Consider the following 20965-nt stretch of genomic DNA (forward strand, 5'->3'; position numbering starts at 1 on the left):
TCACATTGGGATCTTCCCCTAACCATGGAAATTGATAAAAGTCTGCTGTATAAGCCTCGGCATTACAACATCTCAATTATCAAGCTGCCCCACCCCACAAATATCCCTGTATAAGGAAAGTTCAGCAGTTCCTTGTATCCCTCATCTGTATATAAGGCAACAGAGATCCATGCTGTAGATGTAGAAGAAAGGAGACCATTGTTCACCCAAGGTAAGTGGTTTGGTTTTGCCCTGGGCTTTGTTGAGCAATTGCAAAGCTGCAGATTGTATGTAGTGAGTGACTACAGGAGAGACGTTGGAAGAGAGAAGTTCTGTTGATGTGCTACAGCAGAAGTTGACTGGTTTCTTCAGTTCAAACCTTTTGAGGGGTCCAACCATTGGTCCAGACCCACTTTAGCTCATTAAAATGTTATATGGGCTATAGGAAAATTGGTCTAACTGACATTCAACCATAGCTTTATGGTGGCAACCATAGATCTCACCCTTGTTGATCCTCAAACGGGACTTTTGGGTGTTATTTAGTAGAGCAGTTGGGTTTTCTCTCGAAACCTTACCCAAACTGGACATGAGTGAGCCCCAGCCTTAACATTGCTCCAGGCCCTTGGTGGGGGGGGGGAGCATTGCATTGCAAGGTGCTGCTGCTGAAGAATAGCTCTACTCATCCATTATGGGCTCTTATGGAGGTGAGAATGACCCTGTACAAGTGTTTGATGGACAAAGAAGCTGTGTTGGGCAGTTACAGGTGCCGCCGGGGTAGAAAAGTGAAGTTAATTCTTTACACCTGTTCTCAAACTTTGGGGCAGACTTCATTTATGGGTCCAAAAGAATTGGAATAGGTGGACAACCTGAAGGCCATGTAGAGTGAGAATTGGGGGGGGGGGTTATTTTCTATTTTGGATATCTTCAGCACTATAGGCACTACATAAAAGTGAGTGGTAGGACAATGTTCCATCTATCAGCGTCTTTGTTGGGAGGTAAGTGGACCATTGTTGGCGGTTTGGCTCAACCTAAAACGTGTGAAGGCCTCCGCTTTACAGTGTGTTGCTGGAGGAGAGAAGCATTACTGGTCATTCCTTATGGGATTCTCTTTAGCCACAGTTTGGTAAGTGTTTGTTACAGAGGCAGCTGAGGGCCACACGCTCTACTTATCCATTACTGGAGGCTGCTTGTCCAGTCATTGCTGGTTATACAGATGGACAGTCCAGTCATTGCTGGTTATACAGATGGACAATCCAGTCCTGTCATTGCTGGTTATAAAGCCAAGAATCCCTCTTGCTCCTCATACTGGATAAATGCATTATACAAATAGTAATATATGGAGAGTGTTTTCTGTGAATTACATGAAATAATTTTGTTTTGAAGGTTTTATTTCTCCTTTAAGGCACTTTTATCTGCATGTTCCCTTTCTTTGGTGTGATCCCTTTGTTAGGGCAGACGTTATGTCAAACAGTGGGCAAGGAATCCCCTAAAATCCTGCGTTTCGTCCGGCTTGTAGATGAGTAAGAGTTACATCAAGTTCTGACTCACTGACTCTTGTTCTCAGTAAAACTGCAAAATCTGCAGAGCGTTTCCTTTAGTAATTCTCACCCACGGCTCTGCTCCTCCAGCCTCCTCTATCCTCCCTGGGACCTTTCTGTACAGAACGAGCCTGAGAGGAGCCCTCCAGCCCTGCTGTCTCTGCACCACTGTCTGTATGAGGGTAGGACACAGGGTATTTGGGGAATATAAACAGACCCAGGACCTATTAGACTGTGTATTGGCTCTAACTGGATATCCAATAAATAGCTCGTGTGTGAGCTTCTGGGCTGCAGGGTTCCTGCCATAAAGGATTTCTGTGGGTAAAAGACTGGGTGGGTGTTTTTGGGGTGGGATCATTTTCTGTATTTAGAAAGAGTTTTTTTTTTAAATGTTTTATTCTCAGATTTGCCAGAACCTTGGAAGGAAACTCAGGGAAGGATCTGATTTAACTGCCGCACCACCTTGAATCCAGAACATTCCACCAAACAGAGGCTACTGAGGTGAGGCAAGTGTGGGGGGACTTGTTATTTATGTTGTGTGTGTCTTATATGGCTTATATGTGTGTCTGTAATATGTGTTGCTTTCATGCTCCGAATGAAACCGTGCACAATATAGGAGTGTATTTTATAACAAACGAGTTTAGCTTTACAACCGTGCACTTGGGTCGACTCCTGTGGGCTCAGCATATTGTAGGGAACAATGAAAGAAATGTTTGGAGGCAAGATGGAGACAGTATGTTTAGAAGAAGACAGAAAGGCAAGAGAAAGACAGTAAGAAGAGCTGGCAACAGTCCCAAAATTAAGAGAAGAAGGAGGACAAGTTGGTCATAGTTCCAATATTAGGGGAAGGTGGAAACAATAGGTAAAGAAGGTTATGGTAGAACAAGGTGGAAATACCACAAGAAGACAATGACTGGAGGGCAAGATGAAGTCTATAGGACAATATGGCAACAGTAGAGCAAGATGAATACAGAAGGATGAGATGGCAGTTTTCCCAACATTAAGGGAGGATGACAGTAGAACAAGATTAAGACAGTAGGACAAGATGGAGACAGTAGGGAAAGATGGAAGCAGTAGGGCAAGATAGAGATAATAGAGTAAGATGGAGTCAATAGGACAAGATGAAAACAGTAGGACAAGATAGGGACAGTAGGGTAAAATGGAGACGGTAGGAAAAGATAGAGACAGTAGGGCAAGATGGTGTCAATAGGACAAGATAGAGAAAGTAGGACAAAATGGATCCAGTTTAGTGCCAGCCTTCACAATTCAGCTGATATTTTCCTAAACCTTTTTTCAGGCTTAAGGTCTGTGCACTGGACACGTTATACATTCTTGAGAAGTTTTACTCTTTTGATCTATGTTGCTATTTAAGTAATTTTTGTAAAGCAAACCTTACTATGAAGCTCAGTAATTGCATAACAGGGGGGTTGATGTGCCAGGAAACTGACTTAATGCTCAAGAAATTCCAGTTCCTCAGACTGACGGGATTAGTGGTCCGGCTCATTATCCATCTCCCCTGCTGTGTCCTGATCCCACCAATACTCAGTCTAGTGAGGTGCCCCCTACTGCCCTGCTCATTAACATGGAAATGCCAGTCAGGCACCCAGTGGGTACGGACATAACCTGAGATAAACGGGCCATCAGATGTTTCCTTCAACCCAATCCCAAAATGGAGCAACTAGAAATCAGACACAGTAATATCTGTTTTTAGCAACCTCCTGGCACTGTAGAGAGATCAATAGAGATCAGTGCAAAAGCCACAAATAGGGGTAAATTTATCAAAGAGTGAAGTTCCGCCACTAGAGTGAAATGCCGCCACTCTCCATTCATTTCTATGGGATTTTGAAAGGCGTATTTATCAATGGGTGTTAGTTCACCCTTTGATAAATCCTCTTTTAATCCCGTAGAAATGAATGGAGAGTGGCGGCATTTCACTCTAGTGGCGGAACTTCACTATTAACTTCACTCTTTGATAAATAGACCCCATAGACTTCAGTTGGGTAAACACTTGTTGCCATAGGAAAAAGAGCAGCCCAAAACTAGAACAAAGAATCCAGAACTCTGTACCAGGGTAGTGGGGGAAATTGGATTCATTTTCCCAAGGATAAGTCCCAAGTGTTTATCCTAAACAGATTTTAAGGATAAGTAAACCTTAGAATTAAGTGAATGTAAAATGGATAAGGGGGCTATTCTAAGCACTTTATAATGTACATTCATTATTTATTTTAATTTTTCCCAAGATATTAAGGGATACATGTACTGTTAATATGAATGAATTGTGTTACAACAGCGCCACCTGCTGGTCAGTTTCCCACCAGTCTGACCAGCAAGTAGTCAAGGAAGTTGTCAGGAGAAAGAAAGAGGCTGATGTTCTTCTGCTTAGGAATAAAATTAGAAACCTTTCTCACATCTTTCCTAAGCAGAAGAACATCAGCCTCTTTCTTTCTCCTGACAACTTCCTTGACTACTTGCTGGTAATGAATGTACATTACAACAAAAGCCCCCTCATCAATTTTACATTCACTTATTTTGAAGTTTACTTATCCTTTAATCTTTGTCTCTCCTGTTTCGCAGACACGTGTATCTCCCATGTATTATAATGGGAAGCGTCTGCCAGTGGTTTGGGGCTTCCCGCAGGGACATAGGACTTGAAAAGTGATAATCGTAGGTTTGGTGCCCTCAATGCCAAATGCCAACATCCCGTCCCCATGCCGTGGTGCTGTGGGGAACCATTGAGGAGTCCCTGGATAAACCGGGAGGAGGGATCCCACAGGCACATCTGGTTATTATTAAAGGTCGGGAAGGGGAGAAGTATTGGGCTGGTCCCACTGGGCTGTCTGTGCTGATATTCAGGGCGTTGGATCAGATTAATTCATAACAAACATTACTGGACGGCACAGTGCTGAGATCTGAGCCTGGTTTCCTGATTTATTCACAGAATCACAGGGAAGTATTTGCCTAAAGGGATAACACGACAGGAGGGCTAGGGGATAAGATGAGGAAAAACAATGGAGACTTAGGCAAGACTGAAACTGAATTCTCTATCACCTTCATAAAGGCAAGGGGGGAAATGATTCTAAATCCACCTTTAAATGCTTCCGTTAGAGAGACAAATAAAGGCAAAGTAAACCCACTCTTGACGCCACAGAAGTTATAAATAGCTGTGCTGGTGGGTTTGGGTTCATTGAAGGTCTGAGGGGCCGGGACACCTCCTGCTGACAGTGTTGTGTTTATTGCTCACTTGCACAATCCTGAGCCTTGTGCTTTTTCTTCTCATAGGTCAGTGAGCTCCGGTATAGCACAGAGTGAACGTCAGCTCTTCAGCCAAGCACAGACATGGAGCCTGTAGTGGCGGCACAACGCAGCTCCCTCCTGATCCTCCTGCTCTTCACCCTCCAAGCCCTGGCACAGGGGGACCCTGTAAGTTACATCTGATATAAATCTTTCTCTTTTCTCCTCTCGCTGGGAGTTGCTGTTTGTTTTCCCTTTATCCAGAGTTCCCGGGAGTCCCGTGTGAGGAGTCATTCATTATTCACTATGAATCAGTGAGTCTGTCTGGCAGCGACTGGGGAATCTGGGGAAACAGCACTTTCTTATAGACAGTTGCACAGTGTAGAGACGGAGCTGGACTCGGGCCCCCAGATTTAGATTGGGCCCCTTGATGATACCCATAGAAGAAAGAACAATATTATGATGCTGGAGGCTGGAAATTAGTGGTGTATGGACCAGCCCAAGACCTGTGGGACCTGTGGGTTTACCTATGGATTGATTGGGTGCCCAGGCAGGTGAACCTTCCCTTTCTCCAATGGTCTCTCTCCAATTGATCTCCAATCAATTATCTGCCCCTCCGGTGATGTAATCACTTAGCCCCACCCAGCTTGTAAAATATATTTTGGCCACGCCCTATTCCACCCAAACACACCCCTTTCCCCAAATCCCCTCCTGCTTTTTGCCATAAAAACCAGACTGGGAAATTGGTGGATAGACCTCCTTAGACCCCTGCTGTGTTGGAAGCCCAACAGTTAATTCCGTATGCGGGAAGATTGTCCAATCAGAAGCGTCTCTGCAATCCAAGCACCTCCCCCTCTTTATTCTCCTTTCTTATCCAACAAATATATAATGTCATGATATTGTGTGTGACCATTAAATGCTGTGGGTTCAGTGTATTTCTGTGTAACTGGCCCTTGTGTCTCACAGTCCAGGAGTCTGACGCCGGCCCAGCCTGGAAAGAGAACAAGGAACCCCTGGCCGGCACCGCGCAATAGAAGGAAAAGTATTTGGTCCTATAATCCAGGTCATCGCTCCTTGGCTTTCCTGGTAATGTCCAACTCCTATTCTTATATCATATTTGTAGCTTTACTGCAGTCCTGCCCTGCTTTATGGCAGCTGAGATTCTAGCTATCTGTATAACAGAGCATTCTGTCCCAGTGGCTGCACAGATCCTATCTGATCCCCATTGTAAGCAGCAGTCCTGTCCTGCTTTATGGCAGCTGAGATTCTAGCTATCTGTATAACAGAACATTCTGTCCCAGTGGCTGCACAGATCCTATCTGATCCCCATTGTAAGCAGCAGTCCTGTCCTGCTTTATGGCAGCTGAGATTCTAGCTATCTGTATAACAGAACATTCTGTCCCAGTGGCTGCACAGATCCTATCTGATCCCCATTGTAAGCAGCAGTCCTGTCCTGCTTTATGGCAGCTGAGATTCTAGCTATCTGTATAACAGAACATTCTGTCCCAGTGGCTGCACAGATCCTATCTGATCCCCATTGTAAGCAGCAGTCCTGTCCTGCTTTATGGCAGCTGAGATTCTAGCTATCTGTATAACAGAACATTCTGTCCCAGTGGTTGCACAGATCCAATCTGATCCCCATTGTAAGCAGCAGTCCTGTCCTGCTTTATGGCAGCTGAGATTCTAGCTATCTGTATAACAGAACATTCTGTCCCAGTGGCTGCACAGATCCTATCTGATCCCCATTGTAAGCAGCAGTCCTGTCCTGCTTTATGGCAGCTGAGATTCTAGCTATCTGTATAACAGAACATTCTGTCCCAGTGGCTGCACAGATCCTATCTGATCCCCATTGTAAGCAGCAGTCCTGTCCTGCTTTATGGCAGCTGAGATTCTAGCTATCTGTATAACAGAACATTCTGTCCCAGTGGCTGCACAGATCCTATCTGATCCCCATTGTAAGCAGCAGTCCTGTCCTGCTTTATGGCAGCTGAGATTCTATCTGTATAACAGAGCATTATATATAGTATATGGTATGTTCTCCGCAGCGTTTAGGGATATATTGGGATGTAGGTGGAATGATTATTACTTGTTGTTGGGGTGCAGGTTGCGGGGGAGGTGGAGACGATTACGCCAAACCCAGATGAAATTGAAGCTACAGAAGAATTTCGTTGCCTTGACTGCTGTGGTGCAGTGGAAATGCCAGTGGTGAGTGTCCTATGGAGAGAGAGATTCATTTACATGTGGGTATATATATATATATACAGTATATACTGTTATACAGCCAAGAACATTTTTCCTACTTTAAAACAGAACTTTTTTAGCCGAATGTACGAGTGGCCCTGTCGATATTCTCAGACTGTTTAGCCACAAATTTATTTAAAGCGACAAATAATCAGACCTGTATTTTGGGCCGGGGCACCCATAGGTGCAGTTGTATCATAAGATGTGACATCACACCGGGTGCTCCCATCCCCCACCCACTCACTAAACCCCAGGGTATCAATGACACAGACACACAAGTATCACGTCAATGAGAAAAGTGAGGCAACTTTGGGCGACTATTGAAAGCGAATCGCCGCGTGTGCATTAGTGAAGGCGACTTTTCATTGTAGCCTATGGGGAAAAACGCTGAGGCAGTTCGGGGAGATAGTCGCTCAAAAGATGAGGCGATTAGTCGCCAGGCGATAAAATCTCCCCGAATCTCCTCGTGTGGACTAGCCCTAAGGCAACTGGAAAGTATTTATTGTATTATAGTGGGTGGGGGAAGGGGGATCTACTGGAAACCAGTTGTATCTCTGTCATGCGATTGGCAGGGAGGAAGGATCACTGGCGAGAGACCGGGGGAGAGAAGGGGCCAATCACAGCTCAGCATTGAGGAAGTGGAAAGGATAGAGATTGAATCCAACGTCATTTCAGACCGGTGCCTGGGCTGCTGTGATGGATATGGGACCCCCCTGCCGGCACATATTGGAAGCACCGGGGTAACGAACCCTCAGGTCTGTATCTACAGCTGCACAGAACCCCCAACCCGGCTAATTCCCTGTGGGTTAAACTGGAAGCCCCAACTGTCCTGAGCCCGACCTGATCCCAATGGTCCCAACTATAGAGGCAGCAGACCCTGCAGTTGTGAGGGGAGGGGCTTGTGGAACAGGGGGACCTGAGCCGACTCTATAATTACACCACCGGGATTAGTCCGGGCTCACGACCTCATTAATGAATCAAATCCAACAAACAATATCCCAACATTCCGAGAAAAGTAGGGGCTCCCAAAGTTGTTTCTGCTCCGGGGTCTGCAAAGAGCTGTGGCTTCCAGTGGATTCAGTGCTCGCTCCTCCCAACATTTTGCAAATAGAAAGAGAGACAAAATATATTGCAGAGCGCAGCATGGCGAAAAAACTGACCACACCCATTTATGTCCACACCCCTTAATTACCACGTCCCTTTTACTAAATTTGGCAGGTTATGAAAATTTGAACACATTTCTGTGGTTTTTATGTTATTACAATTTTTCTAATGAAGCTGAATTGCCCTTTAATCTGTGAGTTACAGTTTCCCCAAGAGACCTGCTTATCTGAAATTGTTACAATTGTTTCTTTGCTTCTCTTAAATAGGTACAATCGCTTCTTGACTCATTGTAAATTGTTAGAAAAGTATCTAAGTGCACCTGCCATATATTCTGGGCTCCCTGCCAAAACCCAATTAAGTTTTAGAAACTTTGTAACTTTTTCTGAGCTGTCAAAATCAGGACTGTCCTAAGAAAAACAGGACAGTTGGAAGGTATGAGTGCTGCCTGCGCCCAGTTGTATCCATCAAGGGGCAGGTGGTGGCAGTATATGGGATGCCCCTGAGCTTGTGTATCATTCGCTGAACTAATAGGCGCTAATTTGTGCCGGGCCAATGAGAAATGAGCCTTCTTATATTCTTCACATATACATAAATCTTATTATTTGTTATTAATAATAATAATAATAATAGAGATTACTGTATCAGGCAGTCATTTGTCATTTGTAACACAGGGTGGCAGCACTGCAGGGGTAGCTAAAGGAGGAGGAGTAAAGGTAACCCCTAGCAACCAACCTTCCCACCCAATCCAGACACAGAGAAATTACCCCAATCCTTGTGTCCGTCCCCCCTGCCGTCCAGACCTGAGCTCCGAGTCTGATAGTTCTAGTGAGGAGGTGAGTATCTGAGCGTGTGACTTCCCCTCCCCTTAAACCAAGGGGTATAAAGTCTTTTATTAATACCAGTGCAAAAGTGTAGTAACCCATAGCAACCAGCCATTTCTTTGCGCTCATTTACATTTGGCTGATTAAAATCTAATGGAATTATTAAAATTAATCCTCACTACACCCATCTCCCCATTGTACGTGAACTTTATATTTAATCAACCCATATTTTTACACCTACATAGAACTGGAGCTTTAGGCTCCTTAAAGGAGAACTAATCCCTAAAAATGAATGTGGCTAAAAATGTCCTATTTTCTATAGTGAACTTATTGCAGGAGGCTAAAGTTTGAGCTTGTCAATAGCAGCAATGATCCAGGACTTCAAACTTGTCACAGGGGGTCACCATCTTGGAAAGTGTCTGTGACACTCACATGCTCAGTGGGCTCTGATTGGCTGTTGAGAAGCTAAGCTTAGGGCTCGTCACTAATTATCCAGCAGAAAATGAGCTTCCCTGGCTGTAATATAAGCTGATGCTACAGGTTTGCTGATTATTCAATTCTGATGCTAATTGCACTGGTTTCTGTGCTGCCATGTAGTAATTATGTGTATTAATTACTAATCAGCCTTATATTGTGACATTTCTATTCTATGTGTACTGTATATTGTGAGTGGCTCCCTAAGCTCAGTAAGTGACAGCAGCACAGAGCATGTGAATCAGTGAATCAGCAGAAAAGAAGATGGGGAGCTACTGGGGCATCTTTGGAGACACAGATCTTTACTGCTAAAGGGCTGTGGTTGCCTTGGGCTGGTACAGAAGCACAAAACATCATGTACAACATTTCTACCTACTTCTTTACTTCTCCTTTAACAATTTAAAGAACACATTGTAGATATAAATGTAAATGTAGATATAGGTGTAAATGTAAATGTATTCTGCTCCCTCTAAATGTAGATATAGCGCATGAAGTGGCTGCTGGTGGGTCTAACAGCACAGAGGGCAGTGCAGGAGTTAATTTGTACCAATAATCATTTCTTTTTGCCCTGAAATTCCACAGTCCCCGGGGGGCCGGAGATCCAGGGCAATGCGGCATCACAGGACAGGGAGTCGCTCCCAAAGCCTCCAGCAGAGCCGGACCCAGAATCTCTGCCGCTACCTGGGCTGCAGGTCTCCCCTGGGCAACTATGGGAGCAGCTCTAGTGAGGAAGACTGAGCAGCAGGTAAGGGTATATATTTATATATATATGTATATGTGTATATATATATATATATATATATATATATATATATATATATATATATATATATATATATATATATATATATATATATATATATATATATATATATATATATATATGTATATATATATGTATATAGGTATATTTAGCTATACCCACCAGTCCTGCACCTTTAATTCAAATGGGGCATAACCTAATGGGACTGTAACCTAATCTGCTGCGATACACAAGTATCCCCACTAGGGGTCACTAGGAGTTTAACCATAGCAGGACTTTAGCGCCACCACTTGGTAGGAAAGTTTATTGCACTCAGTTTATTTCGTTGTACCTAGATTTTTGTAAAGGGATTTTGTCACGATTTTATGATGTTGTTTTTTATTTCTACACTGAAAATAATTCACTGTACAATTTAAAATGTTGTTCCTGAACCAGCAAGTGTATTTAGTTGTAATATTGGTGTGTAGGTGCATCTTAGCTCATTTTGCCTGGTCATGTGATTTCAGAAAGAGCCAGCACTTTAGGATGGAACTGCTTTCTGGCAGCCTGTTGTTTCTAATACTCAATGTAACTGAATGTGTCTCAGTGGGACCTGGATTTTACTATTGAGTGTTGTTCTTAGATCTACCAGGCAGCTGTTATCTTGTGTTAGGGAGCTGCTATCTGGTTACCTTCCCATTGTTCTTTTGTTTGGCTGCTGGGGGGAAAGGGAGGGGGGTGATATCACTCCAACTTGCAGTACAGCAGTAAAGAGTGATTGAAGTTTATCAGAACACAAGTCACATGACTGGGGGCAGCTGGGAAATTGACAATATGTCAGATTTCAAAATTAAATATTAAAAAATCTTTGTTAAAAATTTTAGTGCAGAATTCTGCTGGAGCAGCACTATTAAGTGACACGTTTTGAAGAAAGCATGTTTTCCCATGACAGTATCCCTTTTTGTTCCATATTAGTATTTTGACCCTTATCTCAGGAAACCCAAGCTCTGTGTCCCACTTGATTTAGAATAAATTACCCACCTTGTTTTAGTTACTATTGTCTAAATGAGTCAAGTGGCCACTAGGGGGGTGGGGGGCACTGCTTTCCTTTGGGCTGCTGCTGGGATGACAATCAGTAGGGCAGCACCACTCCTAGAAAGTCATTTTAGTAGGCAGATAAATATAATATCTCTGGGCAGATGATGTAAAACTAATAATAAATGTGGTGTATTTTGCCTTTAAAGGAGAAGGAAAGGCTAAAAGTAAGTAAGCTTTATCAGAAAGGTCTATATAAATATACCAGTAAAGCCTCAAAGTAATGCTGCTCTGAGTCCTCTGTCAAACAGCACATTTCTTTCCTTCTATTGTGTACTCATGGGCTTCTGTATCAGACTAACTGTTTTCAGCTTAAACCTCCAGGGCTTGGGCTTGAGCATGCTCAGTTTGCTCCTCTCTCCTCCCTTTTGTAATCTGAGCCCAGAGCTATGAGTGAGCAGGGAGAGACTCAGGCAGGAAGTGATATCACACCAAGCTAATATGGCAGCTGCTATCCTAAACAAACAGAGAGAGCTGTTTACTCAGGTATGGTAAAGCATTCTGCAGACTTAATATAGTCTTATAGCTTGCACTATTGTGGCTAATCTATTGGCAATAAACTGCCTCCGTAGCTTTCCTTCTCCTTTAAGGCCAAGAAACCCCTGAAGATTCCTGTTACTGTCCCTTCCCTATAATAAACTACCTCTGTTTTTCACCCCTCACAGGGCCAATCGGTGTGGACGAGGGGCGGAGCTGGGACCAGTGTAATGATGATGGGGAGACGCTGTACTTGGTGCTGCGCAGTTTAAGCTTTTGGCTCATATAATGGGGGGTCCAGGGGGAACTAACTGTGTTACTGACTCACTACTGCCCCCTGTACTCTCTCTCTCTCTCTCTCTCTCTCTTATACACATGACTGCCTTTAGGGCAAGACTATAAAAATAACACAATTTCTGGTGACATTTTTCCTTTACGCAGTACAGGTATGGGATCCCTTATCCAGAAAGCTCCAAATTAAGGAAAGGCCATCTCCCATAGACTCCCTTTTATACAAATAATCCAAATTTTTATAAATAATTTCCTTTTTTCTGTTTAATAATAAAACAGTCGCTTGTACTTGATCCCAACTAAGATATAATTAATCCTTATTGGAGGCAAAACCAGCCTATTGGCTTTATTTAATGTTTATATGATTTTCTAGTAGACTTAAGGTATGAAGATCCAAATTATGGAAAGATCCGTTATCCGGAAAACCCCAGGTCCTGAGCATTCTGCATAACATAGCTGTATAGGCAAGGGATGTTTTGTTCAGCACCAGCATTACTCTCTATTTATGAACAGCAGGGGGCAGTCATACAGTTATACAGACAAGATGCCTCAGCTAATAGACAGTATGGCAACACCCACTCTTTCATCTAAATGCACAATATGAATGATTTGTGTATAGAACAAATATACAGGTATACTTCCCCTTTAACATTCTGCCTGCTTCGTATTTAGCCCTTCCACTGGCTGCAAATATTACTGTGATGTTTCTCTTTGGTTTATTTTGCATTAAACACAATGGATTTTTTTTTTATATATAATAAAATTAATATTATTCTTCTCAAGGTGTGTGTGTGTGTGTGTGTGTGTGTGTGTGTGTGTGTGTGTGTGTGTGTGTCAGAGAGTGTGTGTGTGAGAGTGAATGTGTGAGTGGGTGAGTGTGTGAGTGTGAGCATGAGTGTGGGCGTGAGAGTGAATGAGTGGGTGTGTGAGTGAGTGTGTGAGTGAGTGAGAGTGTGTGAGTGAGTGAGAGTGTGTGAGCGTGAGTGTGAGCGTGAGCGTGAGTGTGAGCGTGAGAGTGAGAGAGAGAGTGAGTGTGAGAGAGAGTGAGTGTGAGAGAGTGTGAGTGTGAGAGAGTGTGAGTGAGTGTGAGAGAGTGTGAGTGAGTGAGAGAGAGTGTGAGTGAGTGAGAGAGAGAGTGTGTGTGTTGTTATTATGGGGCTGAACTGGTTCCCATAGATGAACTTTAATAAACAAGTAACGTAACTTTGCAGGAATTTAATAAATGAGAATAAGTACATCAATACATTTTCTGCCAAATATTTGTAAGTCTGCATGACAATATTTCAAGCTGACAATCTATTTGTAAGGGAATAATAAGGAGATAGGGATAGGGGTTCCCCCGGGATGTTAAAGGGCAAATAGTAACGTGTGTAACAGGATTCCTTTTATGCTCAGAGATCAGTCTAATATTTGTATGTGCCCCTGCTGACAATTGGTGGAGCGATTAAAGGGCAAGTTCAGCAATCACTAATCTGACTCATCAGGACAAGACTATGTAAGAGTAGAATTTTCTGTATTTAATTCATGGTCATGAACAGGATTATGGGTCAATTTAGCGACAACAGCCCCGGGAAAATCCAACAGGTTTAAAGGCTGTAGATTCTGTTCTCCCTGAGCCTCAGTTGGCTCCTGCCTTCGAATCGGCACTGACATGACTGTAAAGACCCAAAGGGTTAATTTACCCCCTACTACCCAGAAATCTGTACCCCATGGGAGGGGAGTGTTCTCCATTAACCCAAGTGTAGTTCAGCTGTTTCTGTTCCTTTATTGGAAAGAATGAGGAGGGAATATGGGCTCAGGCTTCTTCTGGCTCCACCATAGCAAGGGGTGGATCTACCCGAGGGCTTGAGGTAGAGTTGGGTTACATTGCAGGAGATCAAGGTTCCTTAGTGACTTTAGTGTAGGAGGGAATGAGATTAGAAAGTAACAAGATTCCTGTGATTGTGTTGTGAGATAGTCAGGGCCAGTGAGTATGAGCAGCTCTGTGCGCCAACAAGGACAAGGAACCTGCCTAATGAGGTTTCTATTCTCCTGGTGACACTCACCTCAGTGTAGGGATCCAACTGGAAAGGACTGTTACCTGTTATCCACTGGAGGGATCCACAATATACTGATGTTATTATATTATATCTTTACTGGTTCCATCTCCTTATTCAGTCAATGTTCCAAAGGAGTTCTCTGCTCAAAGAACCTTTATTTATAGTCAAGAACCGCTGGCAACCATTTATTTCATTCTTTTGTACTTCCCCGGCATTGGGAGTTACAGTTCAGCACAAACATCTTTCCTCCAGGAGTTTCCAGTGAGGGATGAGCAAAGAGAGAGGCTCCCAATGTAACAATGGGCTGCTGTTCTGCCACTTTGGTCAAACATGGGTTTCACTGGACCCCTTTAGATTTATAAGGAATTGGTTACTTGTTCAGAAGCCAAAATCTGTACTTGGGCCCTGAGTCATGTGATCAAAGTCTAATACTAATTCTCTTAGAGCAACAGAAGCAAAGCTGAGATAATGGACTGAGAGGAGCCCAAGCCAAAGTCTCTGCGCAGTAGGAAGAAGCCCCAGCCTATAGGATCGTCAGCCAAAGCTCCGCTTCCTATCCAAAAATCACTTTCATTTTTTGGACAATAACAAGGCAGAGCCAAACAGAACAGACAGAGGGAAAAGGGGACAGAGACAGCCAGAGGGAACAGAGACAGCCAGAGGGAACAGAGAGAAAGACAGAGGGAACAGAGAGAAAGACAGAGGGAATAGAGACAGACAGAGGAACAGAGACAGACAGAGGGAGCAGAGACAACCAGAGGGAACAGAGACAGACAGTGGGAACAGAGACAGACAGTGGGAATAGAGACAGACAGTGGGAATAGAGACAGACAGAGGGAATAGAGACAGACAGAGGAAACAGAGACAGACAGAGGAACAGAGACAGACAGAGGGAGCAGAGACAACCAGAGGGAATAGAGACAGACAGAGGGAACAGAGACAGACAGGGTAACTGGGATCAGAGCAGACACACATAAGGATGGAATTGGGCAGAACATGGTGTTTGCTGGTGGCCGTGGGGCTCATTGTGGCATCAGAGGGGCAAGTACCAATGTCTGAGTTGTCGGACCTACAGAACAAGGCTGTGGCTCTGGCAGCAGAGGATTTGCACAGCAAGAAGAACATCAACAACCGATTCCAGGTCTTCTCTATACTGGAAGCAACAGAAGAAGTGAGTGTGAGTGAAGGGAATTTGGTGAAGCTCTGGAACATATTCATGGACAGTACCACTAATTTATTTGGGCTTTTTCAATCAGAGCATAATCATGTGAAAGACCTTTATTATTATTATTATTATTATTATTATTATCATTATTATTATTATTATTATTATCATTTTAATAGGGGCACATCTGCATCAGGACAGGACCAATCCGAAATTCCTTTCATTATCCCACCTTCCCCTAAATGAAAGTAACCAATAACAAATCACTGCATCATCACTAGACCAATCAAAGCTAAGGGATTACTTGTCTTCAAACTGCTGACCAGTAAATGCCACCTGCTGATTGGTTGCTATAGGTTGCTAAACCGATAGAATTAAAGTAGCATTAAATTACCTGCAGGATATACAGTTTATATTAGTTAAGGTCACCCTCCCATGGGCTGCACCCCTAGATACACCCCTAGTTACAGTTCTGATCCCTAATAATCCTGAATCTCATTCTCCTATTCTATTGCAGTACTACAGCGCTGGCATTTTCGTGCGCTTGAACATAATGAAGAGACAGACCAACTGCCCCAAGAAACACTGGAACGAGGGGAAAGAGTGCAGCGCTGTGAATGGAGGGGTGAGAATGACTGGGGGGAATCCCAGGGTTGGGTACCAGCTGCGGGTAGGTAGGTGGGTGGGTAGGTAGGTGGGTGGGTGGGTAGGTGGGTAGGTAGGTAAGTGGGTAGGTAGCTATGTGGGTCTGCAGTGATCAGGTCACAGCCATTGGGATTAGGGAAATTTGTTGCTACGGAAAAGACGCCCATAGATTCCAATGGGAAAATTTGTTGTACATCAAATAAAAAAAAAAATGGCGCCCATTGGCAAATTTTTCACTGTTTTGCAAGTTTTCAGCCAAGCGATACGGGTCAGATTTGCCAATCACTAGTCACACTAGTCACACTAGTCACATGCAGCCACTTAGTCCCACAAGTCGGGCGCAGCCAATAGCCACTGTGAGTAATAATGTGACTAATAAATCTGTTAGTAAATAACAACCACTGGCCCCAATACATCCCAATTGTAGCGGCACTATCCCCGCAAAACTGCCGTCTGCATTTATCATATTCCAATTATTGACATATTTATCCTTATGATCATTTCTTTATACAGTGGCAGCACTTCACATTACTCACAAGAGCTTACAATCTAAAGGTTAGGGGAATGTTACACCCAGAGTTGTAATGTCAGAGAATAGCCTGGCTGCAGAAATAAACAAGCTGTAGATAGATAGATATAATATAAAGAGGGGACGGTGGGGAAATTAATTTTACTTTGTGTTGTGTCTCTGAGCAGAGAGTGTTCGACTGTTACATCTGCATCAAGTATCAGTATGGCAGTCACGCCCTCCTCTCCAGCTTCATCGACTGTGTACTGAGCCGCCATGTCAATACGGTAATCTCCTCTCAACTTCTCTCCCTTTCTGCTTCTCTCCCTTTATGCTTCTCTCTATCAGTTTCCGTCCCTCTCAGCTTCTCTCCCTTTCTGCTTCTCTCCTTTTCTGCTTCTCTCTCTCAGCTTCTCTCCCTTTCTGCTTCTCTCCCTTTCTGCTTCTCTCCCTTTCTGCTTCTCTCTATCAGTTTCCGTCCCTCTCAGCTTCTCTCCCTTTCTGCTTCTCTCCCTTTCTGCTTCTCTCTCTCAGTTTCCCTCTCAGCTTCTCTCTCAGCTTCTCTCCCTTTCTGCTTCTCTCCCTTTCTGCTTCTCTCTCTCAGTTTCCCTCCCTCTCAGCTTCTCTCCCTTTCTGCTTCTCTCCCTTTCTGCTTCTCTCCCTCTCAGCTTCTCTCCCTTTCTGCTTCTCTCCCTTTCTGTTTCTCTCCCTCTCAGTTTCTCTCCCTCTCAGCTTCTCTCCCTTTCTGCTTCTCTCCCTTTCAACTTCTCTCCCTCTAAGTTTCTATCCCCCTCAGCTTCTCTCCCTCTAGGTTTCTCTCCCTCTCAGCCCTTCCCCATAGAGTTTCATTGTGACTACACTGAGAATTATTCCCATTACACTGAGTTATATTCATGTTATAACCACGCACGTTCCTGGAATTGCTCAGGAATGGGAACTGTTTATTCCTCTTTTCTCTATTTTGCAAGAGCCGAGACCCCCGGGGGAACTGATTTCCACATATTTATTCCCTTAGATTCTTCTCTGTCAGTAAAGAAGAGGCTTTCGGTGGCTGTTAGAGAAAGTTAAAGGGGAAGTTAAGCTGCTGTTAGTAGGGTGTGTGCAGAGATATTTATGTAGTTGTACATTTGGTGTCGTATATTCATGTACAGGAGGTGGAACAAGTGAACTGAATAGAAGGAGGCCATAGAACCTAGCCCATAGAGCTTACAATCTAAGTGGGAACTGTAAGGGTTAGTGGTTGGGGCATTAGGAGTGAATGGGACACTGTGCTGGGGCTCCAGGGGGCTGCAACTAAGGATTCTGGGATGGAGATCAGGCCAATAATCCTATAGGATTTGGATCAGCCTATCAGGTCTTTGCTCCTCCCACAATATCTGAGGTATTAGAATTTACATATAAGAATAACAACACCAGGAGGCTCTTATGTGACACTTAAATATAAATATAATTCTAATTGAGCATCAACCCCTGAGCAACATTCAGAAGTAAAAAGAGTGGGGTCGGAGAGGAACATGTTACTCATGAGATACTGGTTGGGGGTCACTGGACTAGGGAACAGGCCTGGGGGCAAGTCAGGCACCTCTGTTGGAGTCTCTATTGGTGGGAGAATAAATCCCATTAGATGATTTGGAGGAATAAGTGGGTGGGAATATTTCTCAGTTGCCCCTTTTCTCCCCCAACAGGATCGGAGACACAAGCGCTCACAGCAGTGCAAGTCGTGAAGAATAAGAACGAGACGGAATCTCCTCTGACTGGAGCCACGAGTTTCTTAAAGTCGCACAACTGAACTTTCTCTCCATTATTTAGGTACAATGGGGCCCCATGATGCCCTTTTCTTTCCCTGGACTCACTGTCCCCCCATTACAGCCCCTCCCCATGACACCCTCTTGCCTTACTATACACCTACCCACATTTCTATCCCTTCCCATGACACCCTCTTGCCTTACTATACACCTACCCACATTTATATCCCTTCCCATGACTCTTGCCTTACTATACACCTACCCACATTTCTATCCCTTCCCATGACACCTTCTTGCCTTACTATACACCTACCCACATTTATATCCCTTCCCATGACTCTTGCCTTACTATACACCTACCCACATTTCTATCCCTTCCCATGACACCCTCTTGCCTTACTATACACCTACCCACATTTATATCCCTTCCCATGACACCCTCTTGCCTTACTATACACCTACCCACATTCTATCCCTTCCCATGACACCCTCTTGCCTTACTATACACCTACCAGCATTCTATCCCTTCCCATGACACCCTCTTGCCTTACTATAACCTACCCACATTTATATCCCTTCCCATGACACCCTCTTGCCTTATTATACACCTACCCACATTTATATCCCTTCCCATGACACCCACTTGCCTTACTATACACCTACCCACATTCTATCCCTTCCCATGACACCCTCTTGCCTTACTATACACCTACCCACATTTATATCCCTTCCCATGACTCTTGCCTTACTATACACCTACCCACATTTATATCCCTTCCCATGACTCTTGCCTTACTATACACCTACCCACATTTCTATCCCTTCCCATGACACCCTCTTGCCTTACTATACACCTACCCACATTTATATCCCTTCCCATGACACCCTCTTGCCTTACTATACACCTACCCACATTCTATCCCTTCCCATGACACCCTCTTGCCTTACTATACACCTACCCACATTCTATCCCTTCCCATGACACCCTCTTGCCTTACTATAACCTACCCACATTTATATCCCTTCCCATGACACCCTCTTGCCTTACTATACACCTACCCACATTTATATCCCTTCCCATGACACCCTCTTGCCTTACTATACACCTACCCACATTTATATCCCTTCCCATGACACCCTCTTGCCTTATTATACACCTACCCACATTTATATCCCTTCCCATGACACCCACTTGCCTTACTATACACCTACCCACATTCTATCCCTTCCCATGACACCCTCTTGCCTTACTATACACCTACCCACATTTATATCCCTTCCCATGACACCCTCTTGCCTTACTATACACCTACCCACATTTATATCCCTTCCCATGACACCCTCTTGCCTTACTATACACATACCCACATTTATATCCCTTCCCATGACACCTCTTGCCTTACTATACACCTACCCACAATTTCTATCCCTTCCCTTGACACCCTCTTGCCTTACTATACACCTACCCACATTTATATCCCTACCCATGACTCTTGCCTTACAATACACCTACTCCACATTTCTATCCCTTCCCTTGACACCCTCTTGCCTTACTATACACCTACCCACATTTATATCCCTTCCCATGATACCCTCTTGCCTTACTATACACCTACCCACATTTATATCCCTTCCCATGACTCTTGCCTTACTATACACCTACCAACATTTATATCCCTTCCCATGATACCCTCTTGCCTTACTATACACCTACCCACATTTATATCCCTTCCCATGATACCCTCTTGCCTTACTATACACCTACCCACATTTATATCCCTTCCCATGATACCCTCTTGCCTTACTATACACCTACCCACATTTATATCCCTTCCCATGATACCCTCTTGCCTTACTATACACCTACCCACATTTATATCCCTTCCCATGATACCCTCTTGCCTTACTATACACCTACCCACATTTATATCCCTTCCCATGATACCCTCTTGCCTTACTATACACCTACCCACATTTATATCCCTTCCCATGATACCCTCTTGCCTTACTATACACCTACCCACATTTATATCCCTTCCCATGATAACCTCTTGCCTTACTATACACCTACCCACATTTATATCCCTTCCTATGATACCCTCTTGCCTTACTATACACCTACCCACATTTATATCCCTTCCCATGATACCCTCTTGCCTTACTATACACCTACCCACATTTATATCCCTTCCCATGATACCCTCTTGCCTTACTATACACCTACCCACATTTATATCCCTTCCCATGATACCCTCTTGCCTTACTATACACCTACCCACATTTATATCCCTTCCTATGATACCCTCTTGCCTTACTATACACCTACCCACATTTATATCCCTTCCCATGATACCCTCTTGCCTTACTATACACCTACCCACATTTATATCCCTTCCCATGACACCCTCTTGCCTTACTATACACCTACCCACATTTATATCCCTTCCCATGACACCCTCTTGCCTTACTATACACCTACCCACATTTATATCCCTTCCCATGACACCCTCTTGCCTTACTATACACCTACCCACACTGATAGGTCCTTCTCATGGCACCACCTATGGCCTGTGTGGCCCTTTGAAGTCCCTCCTGCCCTCAGTGAGATTTTCTCATTTTTTGTCACATTTCACATTTGTCTCCTCTGTTTGCAGCCAGTGTCTGGAAGAGAAATCATGTGACTGCCGGATATTTGTTCTCACTCATCTCACATCGCACAGAGAATTCTCCCCTCCTATCCCTGGGTTGGAATGAATGGGAATTGGCCGGACACTGTGACTGTAAATGATAGAGCTAATGCCCAGGCTCTAGGGAATAATATGTTTATGTATCACAGCTGATTTGTATGGTATATACAGTATGTATATATA

At 44.0% G+C, this 20965-nt stretch overlaps 2 protein-coding genes across 3 annotated transcripts; both read left to right on the forward strand.

The window, feature by feature from the left end:
• Positions 1 to 16: 16 nt before the first annotated feature.
• XB22065625.S (uncharacterized XB22065625 S homeolog) lies at positions 17 to 12237 on the forward strand. Its single transcript, XM_018224159.2, has 9 exons — positions 17 to 1699; positions 1922 to 2018; positions 4797 to 4937; positions 5715 to 5834; positions 6852 to 6953; positions 7562 to 7744; positions 8765 to 8926; positions 9971 to 10133; positions 11891 to 12237. The coding sequence occupies exons 3-8, from the start codon at positions 4854 to 4856 to the stop codon at positions 10124 to 10126; spliced, it is 807 nt and encodes a 268-aa protein (XP_018079648.1). The 5' UTR covers positions 17 to 1699; positions 1922 to 2018; positions 4797 to 4853; the 3' UTR covers positions 10127 to 10133; positions 11891 to 12237.
• Positions 12238 to 14758: 2521 nt separating this feature from the next.
• On the forward strand, positions 14759 to 20956 carry LOC121394987 (retinoic acid receptor responder protein 2-like). 2 transcript variants are annotated; one of them, XM_041567282.1, is made up of 5 exons: positions 14759 to 15203; positions 15715 to 15822; positions 16539 to 16637; positions 18036 to 18159; positions 20750 to 20956. In XM_041567282.1, the coding sequence occupies exons 1-4, from the start codon at positions 15012 to 15014 to the stop codon at positions 18072 to 18074; spliced, it is 438 nt and encodes a 145-aa protein (XP_041423216.1). In that variant the 5' UTR covers positions 14759 to 15011; the 3' UTR covers positions 18075 to 18159; positions 20750 to 20956. The 2 variants fall into 2 exon arrangements, with proteins under 2 accessions (XP_041423216.1, XP_041423215.1); XM_041567281.1 differs by having other exon boundaries at positions 14902 to 15209.
• The last annotated feature ends 9 nt before the right edge of the window (positions 20957 to 20965 follow it).

This window comes from Xenopus laevis, chromosome 6S, assembly GCF_017654675.1.
Source record: "Xenopus laevis strain J_2021 chromosome 6S, Xenopus_laevis_v10.1, whole genome shotgun sequence".
Lineage (NCBI taxonomy): Eukaryota > Metazoa > Chordata > Amphibia > Anura > Pipidae > Xenopus > Xenopus laevis.

Bases quoted from the DNA above. Each gene is read 5' to 3' on its own strand.
- XB22065625.S (XM_018224159.2), top strand. From the start codon at position 4,854: ATGGAGCCTGTAGTGGCGGCACAACGCAGCTCCCTCCTGATCCTCCTG. The intron at 5,835-6,851 runs GTAATGTCCAAC...GTTGGGGTGCAG, and splicing joins ATCGCTCCTTGGCTTTCCTG to GTTGCGGGGGAGGTGGAGAC. The intron at 7,745-8,764 runs GTCTGTATCTAC...TTTGTAACACAG, and splicing joins CCGGGGTAACGAACCCTCAG to GGTGGCAGCACTGCAGGGGT.
- LOC121394987 (XM_041567281.1), top strand. From the start codon at position 15,012: ATGGAATTGGGCAGAACATGGTGTTTGCTGGTGGCCGTGGGGCTCATT. The intron at 15,210-15,714 runs GTGAGTGAAGGG...ATTCTATTGCAG, and splicing joins AAGCAACAGAAGAAGTGAGT to TACTACAGCGCTGGCATTTT. The intron at 16,638-18,035 runs GTAATCTCCTCT...CTCCCCCAACAG, and splicing joins TGAGCCGCCATGTCAATACG to GATCGGAGACACAAGCGCTC.